At 41.9% G+C, this 10,900-nt stretch overlaps 1 protein-coding gene across 1 annotated transcript; it reads left to right on the top strand.

Annotated features, from left to right (window-relative positions):
• The first annotated feature begins 1,487 nt into the window (after positions 1-1,487).
• On the top strand, positions 1,488-10,796 carry LOC120712921. Its single transcript, XM_039998849.1, has 14 exons — positions 1,488-1,871; positions 2,530-2,629; positions 2,766-2,890; positions 3,128-3,311; positions 3,417-3,529; positions 4,875-4,958; positions 5,034-5,082; positions 5,167-5,258; positions 5,678-5,807; positions 5,957-6,033; positions 6,126-7,753; positions 8,985-9,341; positions 9,424-10,158; positions 10,275-10,796. The coding sequence occupies exons 1-13, from the start codon at positions 1,843-1,845 to the stop codon at positions 9,960-9,962; spliced, it is 3,507 nt and encodes a 1,168-aa protein (XP_039854783.1). The 5' UTR covers positions 1,488-1,842; the 3' UTR covers positions 9,963-10,158; positions 10,275-10,796.
• The last annotated feature ends 104 nt before the right edge of the window (positions 10,797-10,900 follow it).

Below are 10,900 nucleotides of genomic sequence, written 5' to 3'. Positions count from 1 at the left end.
TCCCCTTACCCTAAACCCTAATCAAACTCCTTTCGTCCCCCTACCGCACTCCCAAATCCTCTGCTAGGGTTAGGATTGGGGCCGCCGCACTTGTCACTGCCACCCGGGCCACCTTGAGCCGCCATCCCTTTCCTCGCCAGCCCTGAGCCGCCGCCCCGCCCCGAGCCGGCCCCTCGACCCACCACACCCGTCGCCGCCTCGAACCACCGCCCCTTCCCTTGCCGCCGGTAGCCGCTGAACCTCATGATGGAGGAAAGGTGATGTGGTGAACAAAGTTCAATATATCAATTGAAGATTGGAATGTCTAGGATCTTTGTTGTTTGGTTAGTTAATTATTGAAGTCCACAGTTTGAAACCATTTTGCATATTTTCGTAATTTGTTACTATTTATAATTGGCCAATATGTATTATAGTGGTATGTTGTATTCTTTTGTTGTAAGGCTCAGTGAATGAACTTTGTTATTATGGTATTGTGATGTGAACTACAAGAATTGGCTTGTGGTTTGGGGCCATGTATGGATTTGCTGTTGCAGGGATATTTTTTAAATTTGAAAAATGTTGATCAACCCATTTGTAATGGCCGAGGCTGGCTGGCTGTTCCAGCAGCGGCTCTAGCCCAGCCAGTTCTGCCGAGCCGAACATACTGGAGGACAAATTAACAAGAAGGTAAAATAATTATATTTGCCTCTATTTATTATCCATATTTAGCACTAATTGATTCTTGCATGCAAATGCACTCTCTAAATAGAGTAAAATGACTTATTTTTTTTGACAAATATTAAAACTTGTTTTTGGAATAGGAAGAGTATGTCAATACGCGGCTCATTAAAACTTAGAAATAAATGTTACTTCCTTGATCCAAAAATGTAAAGCATTTTGGTTTCTTCTGAGTCAAAGTGTTCTAAGTTTGATCAAATTTATAGAAAATTATAAAATATATTTTCATAATTTACTTATTTGATGTGTTAGATGCTTAACATTTTTCTCTATAAAATTGATTAAACTTAGACTATTTTGATTTAGGATAAAGCAAAATGCTTTATATTTCAGGATAGAAGGAGTATGTAACAATACTATCAATAGCTAACTGCTAACGTGACGCTCTGTTCTGCTGGCAACCATCAGTAGTGTTTTTCTCTCATACCAAATCAACACCAGTCACTAGCAACCAGCTAGGCAGCAGTACTTTTCTCTCAAAGCAAATCAGCATCGGCCACCCGCTGCAGCCAACAGAACAAAGCGAATGAAGTCATATATAGCTGCATATAATACGTCAAATCTTGAAAGGGGGTCAATTTTATAAATATATCGTCCTAACACGGTATTAGGAAGCTTATTTCCTTTTCTTTTCTTGCATATAATTGGTTGCTCATAGTAGATACCACAGGATCAATATCTAACGGTGCACCGCTGCATGGCAGGCACCTTTGCCAGCATCTGCCTGCGAGGCTGCGCCTCCTCACCTCTCCTTCCTCCACCAGCGCGCACCGGCACGCGCACCACCGCACACATCTCCCCTGTTCCCTGCTGCCTAGCCTGCACTCATTTATTTCGTCCGACCTCGACCCCCCTCCATCCACTCGCCGGATTCGTCGACTGGAGTTGAAATCCAATCCCGCCGTCGCGCCCCGACCGCCGCCTCTTGCCCCGTCGAGGCGTCCCGTCATCCAGGCCCTGCACCCACCGCTTGGCGAGCCGTTTTGACTGGCCTGAACACCGGCGAGGCGGCGATCCCTCTCTATCCTCATCGCCCCCCCTGCCCCTGCGCTCCCCATCGCCGTCGCCGCCGCCGCCGCCGCCGCCGCCGCCGGCCTCGATTGGAGTTAGAAGTCAGATAGGAGGATGGATCGCCACCTGCAACATCAACTCAGGCACGCAATCCTCTCCCTCTCTTCTCTTGTGGTTTCTCCTTTTTGGTGTTGGATTGGATTGGACTGCTGGACGTGAGCTCCGATTCGTGGCGGGCGGGGCTGAGTAGCGCGGTAGGGTGCAGGGTGCGGAGCAGCAGGTCCACAGGATGTGGGGGGACGGGGGGCGCAGCGCGCCAGCGGAGGGGAGGGACGCGTCGTAGCACAGAGAAGAGAGCGAGATGTTGAAGAAGTCGTGTCAGATCGATCGGTTCGGGAGTCGAAACGGGTTCACGATGGGCTTTTTGACGGGGAGAAATCCTGTGCTAAATCTGTAATCGCAAAGGAATTAGAGGTGCGAGGGCAAAACGTCGGTGCCAAAATCCAAATAGCAGCCAGATGAAATCAGCTTTGAAGCATTGGGTATTTTTCCCCTCCTGATATATTTCTAGCTGTAGATTTAGGTTTTATGACTGATTGTTAACATTGGGCAAAGTTCGATGACCTCTGTTTCCTGGACGCTTTAATGTCTGATTTATTTCTTTTGTGCTTAAATATTTGGGATCTCAAGCTGCTGATACAATAGCTTCACGATTGGTTACTTTTCTGTTTTGGTCTGTGGTGTCTTCTTCTTTTTCATCGGGATTCTAACAGCTCTTCCTTCTGACTTCTCATCAATCAGTACTACCATGAGCGATGATGGAGACCATACCTGCCCACTCTGTGCCGAGGAGATGGACATCACTGACCAGCAGCTCAAGCCATGCAAATGTGGATATGATGTATGTATATCAATAATCTTCCTATCCGATCAATCGGACTGTATGCCTTTGCTGTTGCACAGCCACAACCACCATGAGCTCAAGCGGCTAACTGCCATTTACTCATTTTTTTCTTGTTTATGTACCAACTCTTCAGATTTGTGTCTGGTGCTGGCACCATATCATAGACATGGCTGAGAAGGAGACAGAGGGCCGCTGCCCTGCATGTCGCACTCCCTATGACAAGGACAGGATTGCCAAAATGGCTGCCACTTGTGAGAGGTTCGTCACAAACTTTCAGCAGCCATGCTTTCTTTCACCCTCCTAATGCTTCTGCCCTTATCAATCAATTTGTGTTTTACTTCTACAGACTATAGCATTTGGGATTACCCTTTTATCATGCGAAACATGTGAATATAAATCCTTTCAGCTTTTATTTCAGTTCAGTTAACATTACCCACGTGTGAAAGGTGTATTGTAATAGCAAGTTCCAGCTTATGTTCATTTTCATGGAAACAGGACGGTGGCAGAGAAAAATTTAGAGAAGAAGCACAAGACCCAAAAGGTTAAGCCAAAGGTGGTGGCGGCGGCAGCAGCAGCAACATCTACCGTAGAAGCTAAGAAGCATCTGGCTGGTGTCAGGGTTATCCAGAGGAATCTGGTGTACATAATTGGACTACCTGCACATTTGTGCAATGAGAGTGTGAGTACCATATCATTATTCAGAATTAGATCCATCCAAGTTATGCTACATTGTATGTTTAAATTTTAGTTCTCATACCAACACTACAATTATTTTTTGTTTTAGGTTCTTGAGCGTAGGGAATACTTTGGACAATATGGGAAAGTTTTGAAGGTTTCAGTTTCCCGTCCTACTGGACCTCCTTCCCAGCAGGCATCAGCAAACAACAATATTAGTGTGTATGCCTCTTTGAACCTCATGTTGTACATGCATGCTCTGTTCTTGCTTCATATACAGAGACATTATTTAGGTTTTGTTAACTAGTTTGATATATCAAATAGTTATCCTCCACATTATGCAATTTCATTCTTCAAGTTTGAATCCTTCCTTGTCACATTAATATTATAAGAAAGCAAATTGAGACTAAAATTGTATTTGGCAGTTTTCTACTGAACTTGGTGAAAAAGATGACAATTATATCCGTATTCATTCTAAGGTCCTACCTACTTAATAGTGTGACTTGCCTTTGGCCATCTGAAAGTAACATTGGTTTCCTCATTGCCAACATAATGAGAAATATCTCTTTATTGATGTGATTTCTGAGAGTTTCAGATAGATGCAAATCGTCTTTTCAGCCAGTGCTTGATTTTTGCATCATCGATGACAGACCTACTTGATTCTTCTGGATGGTACAATCCACTGGATCAGGGCTAAGCTGAAACCTGATCCTACATGTGTATAGATATAGAATAGAAGAATTTCTTTAAATGAGATGGCAGTTTTTTTATTTGGTTTGAGAGCATTGTTGGTTTCCTGGCAATGTAAGATTTCTTCTTTGGTTTCTGACCGGTTTCAAAGAGAATTGCTGGATATATTCTGAAGAAGTGTTATGCCAGCAATATGAATTGTAGAATAACTTGAAGAATAAAATTGAGGCATCTGGAATATGTCATTATGTGTACTCAGCAATATAGTAGCTCACCGTTTGGGCTTCAGCAGTGTAGAAGTTACTTTGTATGTTGAAGTTCGTATGCTTGCAACATGTCTAACACACTGTTTCTCATCAACACTTTCTTTAGATAATTTCCCTCCCATGCGTTGGTATGTTGCTGAGACTTCTTGTTTTAGCTATGCTTATACATGGCATGCAGTTACATAAACCAATTAGTTTTCCCTGAAGGCTGCATCTTATATTGCCCACTTATTTGTTTCAGATATAGATAATCATGGTCCTAAATTGTTTAAGAACCTTGGGTATTATCTTTTTCCGTGTTGTTGCTACAAATTACTAACATTCAGATAAGTTGTGTTGCGTTCAGTGGAAGGATCTAAACTTTGACCACCAATACCTCTTGATATAGTTAGATCGAATATTGAAAATGATATATGCATATTTGTCTTGAATGTAGTTTGTAAATATGTTACAATAGAGACATGCAGTTAAAAGGTACACATTGGTGACAGTGTGGAAGTTTAAAAGATCATTTATTTGTAATGGTAGGCAGTGATTTGTTTGTATAATAGTTCGATTCATAAGTTCTGCTCATGTTTAAACAATGACTGATTACTGTCAAATGTGTACAGATATATTACTTATGCCAAAGAAGCGGAGGCCATTCGTTGTATTCAAGCTGTACACAATTTTGTTTTGGAAGGCAAAGTTTTAAGGTGAGCTTCTATACTTTGTTCTCTTCCAGAAATTTTACACGATGTGGTAACTCTAATGGTTATTGACTGCTGCAGAGCATGCTTTGGTACTACGAAATATTGCCATGCATGGCTGCGGAACTTGGTACGACTGTTGCTTCACTCTGATAGTTTTATTTTCTAGTACGCTACCTAATCCTCTCATCCTGAATGTTTCTTGACTTTCCAGACATGTGGGAATCCAGATTGTCTCTATTTGCATGAAGTAGGTGGTCAGGAGGATAGTTTCACTAAAGATGAGGTTATCTCAGCATATACGAGGTAGCACTGAGCTATTTTAACTGGTGTTCTGGAACTTCAGTTTCTTGTTCTGCTTTTTTCACTCACTGTAGCCCTAAGCTACTGTACAAGTCCTGGCTAATGCTTTTGCTAAAAAAAAAAAGTCCTGGCTAATGCTTTCCTTCTCTGCGTACACAACTTGTGCAAATTGTGGCTCCGTTTGGCATTGCGGTTGCTTTTTAAAACTACCATTCATTTTTCCACTTTTGTTTATAGTAGTTACTCCTAGTCCCTTGGAACAATACAAGCAAAATCTTACTATGCATAAGCTGTTGGTATTCTGTGTAAAATGGTATGCCTGCTTCAATGTGGATGTTTAATATATTAAGTACTGTTTTGATAACTCCCTGTGTGCTAGTATCAATTGATACTTTCCATTCACTCTTCTACATTCCTATCAGGACTAGGGTCCCCCAGATGGCGTCCAGTGTTTCGCAAAGACGTGCAGGCACTGTACTGCCTCCTCCAGTTGACGATTTCTCTTACAGTGCGGTGGTATCAGCCAAGCATACAATCAAGAATGGAACACTTGTATGTTTTTTATGCTGAAATTCTAAATTCATTTGAAGACATGTCTTTTTTTTTTCTAAGTTTCATGCTGCTTTCCAGTCTAGGTTAATCTGTTGTATTTTCTCATGTGTTGGCTTATATACTGCATTCAATTGCCTTTTTGTCTGCAGAATACCAACAACCAGCCCAGACTTTCACCTCCAAATAGTAGTTCTGGGAGGTCCACACTTCCACCAGCTTCCTCGTGGTATGATACCTCTAGGAGTGCTCCGCTATCTTTCACTATATATTGAAAATGAGAACTGTGTTACTGATTTTCCCCCCCTTTTCTATGTGCAGGGGGCATCGTGATTTTAATGCAAGGACAACAGCTAATGGGGTGACATCAACACAGTCTCAAACAAAATCAAAATCAGAGCCACAAATTAATTCTTTTTCTAGTTCTTCAACTATTGCAAGTACAGTAATACCTTCTTCTTGGAATGATGATACAAGTACAGCGCCAGAAATGCCTGAAGGATGGCAAGTATCAGAACAAGATAGTGCATCCAAAACCATAGAGCCGTATAAGCCTGGTATTGTGAAGGAAACACATTCTCTATCATCACTGGACATAGACTTCTCCACAATACCATCAGCTTGGAATGACGATGACATTGTAGTGTCAGACGGCATGTCAAAAGGAAGCGAGGAAATTCAAGCTGCGAAAGAAAATGGAAAGCTGACCCATCTAGCGTCCAAGTCGCCTATATCACCTAAGAAAGACTTGACAATGAACATTACCAGCAAACATCCTTCAGATTTTGTATCAGATCTAGCAATTTCGAAATCAGATGTAAAGACTGGTGATGGTGATAGGTCAGTTACCAAGATTACTCCTAAAAGCCCTACTTCAGCTGATGTAAACTGTCAATCTTGTGTTGCTGCTAGTGAGAAAATACTAGAGGATATTGGACTCAGGGAGACTGACATTGAGAAGCTATCTGTTCAGATATCTTTAGTAAAGTTAAATGGAAATGATGAGGTTCATAGTATGGCAGTAAATCATCAACCAGATGCAATGCCATGCACATCTGTTACATTGCCCATAGGTCAGAATTTCGACAGAGGCCAACCTCATATGAAGCATGATGAGCTCCTACATTCAGAAAATATGGATACGGTTCTCTCTAGTCAATATGGTTCTGATAACCATCTTGATTGGACTTCAAAGCAGCAAAGTTGTAGTGTTACTTCATTAAATGATATAGTAAATTCCACAGCGATCACTGATAAACTTCATAGTAGGCTGATGGATGGTTCAGGCCAACCATCATATTCGTCATTTGCTGGGTTTCCTAATACATTAGGCACTTCACTGTGGAATGATACGGAAAGTAACCCTACATCGATGATTGGTACTACTACTTCCCAGATGCAGAGTGGGTTTTCTTCAATCGATAAGGCTCGTGCCTTGTTAAATGGAGATCAAGATGGGCGAGGGACTGTACATACACCTGGTAATGTTTCTGGACATCCTGTAATGGGAAGTCATCAGCCTGGTGCAATGGGTTCAGTAAGATCTGATAATGTAGGAAGTTTTGACAAGACCATAAGTGTAAATAAGGATGAGAGCAGAATAATTTCTGATATGTTGTCATCAGAGTTTAATCTGTGGGATGATTCATTTTTGCCTGCTAACAATTTTCTTAGGATGCTTAGAGAATCTGAAAATAATGATGTCCCTTTCACCGTGCCTTCATGGAAATCAGGATCTGGCAGCAGAGAGTCAAGATTTTCGTTTGCTAGACAGGATAGCCAAGGAAACTTAGATTCATCTCTCAGAAACTGTGCTAGTGATCAAAATTTTAGTTTGCTACCCCAGATTTCTCAGGGAAATTTTTACCAGAATGGCTCTGCATTCCAATCCCTGGAGAATGATCCTTCCAATAACAACTCTCTTGCTATGTCAGATATGGCAACTACTGGTGAGTACTACCTTTTCACTTCTGTACCTGATTGGCAAAATGACGAGTACTGTAATTGAATGTTCTCATTCTGTGGTTTCACTTTTTCATTCAACATTGGTGAGAATATTCTTACTCATGCAAATGGATGTTGATCTATCTTTCAAGAATCTTGACAACAAAAAGGCCCTCTTTAATTAGAATCATTTGATTCCTTAGCCAAAACAGTGTTTGTTAAGCTAGAGAGACCTGAAGGTGCAAAACCTGCCTTGTCCACACTCTACATAAGAAACATGCATGTGGATGCTGTTGTAACCGTCAAAATTGCAACTTACTTTGGATTTTAGGAAATTTAAACTGCATGCAAACATAAACAACCACACCTTTTGGCTGTTAGATAAGTCTCGCATTTGTGTCCCCGGCCCCCCACCGCGTGCGCGCGATCTCGGCCTGTCGATGGGATCCCACGGTGGATTTTCTGGCCTCCTGTGGCCACCTAGGTAGAACTAAATAAAGAGGTGACTTGGCTTCTATATATATGTAAAACTGCCCTTTGGGCCTAAAATTAATGAAACTGAGATCCATTTGGGCCAACATTGCCAAATGTCTGACTTGTTACAGTTCTGATGAATATCTAAATTCCAATGCACCTGTAACTGCATGTCAGCAAGGCACATGCAAAACTCCATAATTGCCTGAATCTTGCACTTTTTCAATGAGTACACACCCTGTGCAAGATATATGTTGTACCCCTAAAGTTTTTGTTCTAAACTGCTATTTCAATATTTGAAGCGACACATATGGTGTATTTACAAAGTTCATATGTTTATAGAACTCTGGGATATTGTTGCTCAATTGATAAAGGATAACAAAAAAAGTCATCTACAAAATATTTTCGGTAGATTTTTGCACATCACGGTATGACTAGGTCAACAGATGTCGTGAGATTAATGTTCAGGAACAGAATGTTGCTTCATGTTCATGTACAAAACTGTAACAAGTTGGGGCTAATATTTTATAGAGCTTATTCAAGTTGAGGGGCGTCAATGTGCCTGAACCTTGAACTTATTTCTTTCGGGTTTCATCTCTAGCCTACCCCAACTTGCTTGGGAAAAAAGGCTATGTTGCTGTTGTTGTTGTTGTATTCAAGTTGAGGGGCGGGTGGATTGTTGATGTATTGGTGGTAATTCTGTAATTTTGATGCTTTCACCAGTGATAAGTTTGGGTGCTTATGAAGTATTTGCTCTCTCAGGTTCATCAAGATCCAAAATATCTGCACCCCCAGGATTTTCAGCACCAGCAAGAGTCCCACCTCCTGGATTTTCTTCTGGATTTCCTTCCCAGGATGGTCTGAATCCCCCTCCTGGGTTTTCTTCTGGAATTTCATCTCAGGAAATGTCTAAGACCCCACCGAGATTGCCTTCTCCATTTTCTTCTGGATTATCATCTCAGGATGGGCCTAATCCTCCTTCTAGATCTTTTTCTGCATTTTCTTCTGGACTTTCATTACAGGATGGGCCCAACCACCCTTCTAGATTCCCTTCTGCTTTTACCTCTGGATTTTCATCACGGGATGGGTCTAATCAGGTGTATGGCTCAATGTACCCAGGTTTGTTTACTTTCTCAATATCCCTGTCTGCCTTCTCTCAAAACAAGTTCGACTTCTTATACCTTTTTGTGGTTCTTGACAGAAACTCTTCTCTGGGATAATGCTTTAGGCCGCAACAGTAGTCATTATCAAGTTCCGTTTGGTAGGCACACAAATGACATAGAATTTAATGATCCTGCCATACTGGCCGTGGGAAAAGGGCGGATGCCTGGAATTGGTGATTCAGGGCTGGAGATGAAAAATACCCATGTTTTTCCAGCCCACTTGCAAACATCAAATAATGATCCAAGGTTTCAGTTACAGATGCAACCAAATGTGCAGTCTCATCAAAACTTGAGATTCACAGACCATATGCATGATGCTTTCAATCCTATGAATGATAATTATCTGGCATCCAGATTTTTACAGCAGAGCCATGGTCCTGTATCCCCTTATGCGCAGATGCCGCAACAACCCAGAAACTCACAGCTTACAAATGGTCACTTGGATGGGTGGAGCAATTTGAGACAAGGGAATAACAACCTTATGTCGGACATGTCGAGGATGCTATATCCAAGTGAAGTAAACAACTTGCACATGCTGGGTTCAAATGATATCTATACCAGAGCCTTTGGAATGTGATTGTCTTGTGGTAGATGTGTGACTTTGAGCTTACATGTTCTAACTTGGGGCTTTTGTTTAGCTGTGAAACTATCTGGTCGCACAGCACATAGTTTACCTGAGGGTGGATAGTGGTGCTGTGCTCATGTGCTTGCATGTGTGTTTATTGGTGTCGAAGTTGACCAGCATGAACCTTCCAGACCTTTGAAACTACCAGGTATGCATGCCATTGATTAATTTTTTTTAGGAAAAGCCCTGAGGAAAGCAGCTCCTCTATGTATTGATGCACAAACATGTTGCTGATTTCCCTTTGGTTTATTGGTTGATGATCAGGTTCTTTCTCTTTTATGATATATGATGAAGCGAGTGAAAAGAAAGATGCATCAAGAAGAGCAAAGCAGCTGAAGCTGAAGTAGATTAAGAAGCTACTGTGGCTTGGCTTGATTTGGTTATACATTGTGTTTTCTTCGTACATGATGATATCCATATGTGTTCCTACCTCGTTTCCTTTTCTGTTGGTGCACAAAAGCCTGGCCGCAGCCGAGCTGAGGTTTGTTTGGTCAGTGTCTGGCTGGCTAGTAGATGCGTGTTGTGCAGTCGTGTAGACTTTTGGTTTGCTGTTGTTACACCCTGAATTGAGTGTGGGAGGGTACTGGAGTGCGTACTGCGCGGCGCTGTTTACAGGAAGAGTCGTGCAGCTCGATTTGTCAGGTCTTGTAAAGAGTTTTTTGGTACTCAGTTCTTCGCTCTCTTTTGGGCAGTAGAAAGAAATGTAACACAGATCAAAGACGAAGAGCATCTATGGCGAACTATAAGCCTATAACAGAGCACAATTGATGTGATGAATTGTGGATTTGTGTTTGAGAGCGGGGTGGTTTTTCTGCCTATTTGTGCCATGGCTGAGAATCGGCCGGTTGACGAAGTCGAACCTCGAATCTTGCCCTTGACTCTGGGGAGCA

Source organism: Panicum virgatum, chromosome 6K (assembly GCF_016808335.1).
Source record: "Panicum virgatum strain AP13 chromosome 6K, P.virgatum_v5, whole genome shotgun sequence".
NCBI lineage: Eukaryota > Viridiplantae > Streptophyta > Magnoliopsida > Poales > Poaceae > Panicum > Panicum virgatum.
Note: the sequence above shows the minus strand (reverse complement) of the source record. Positions and strands in the feature narration are given on the sequence as shown.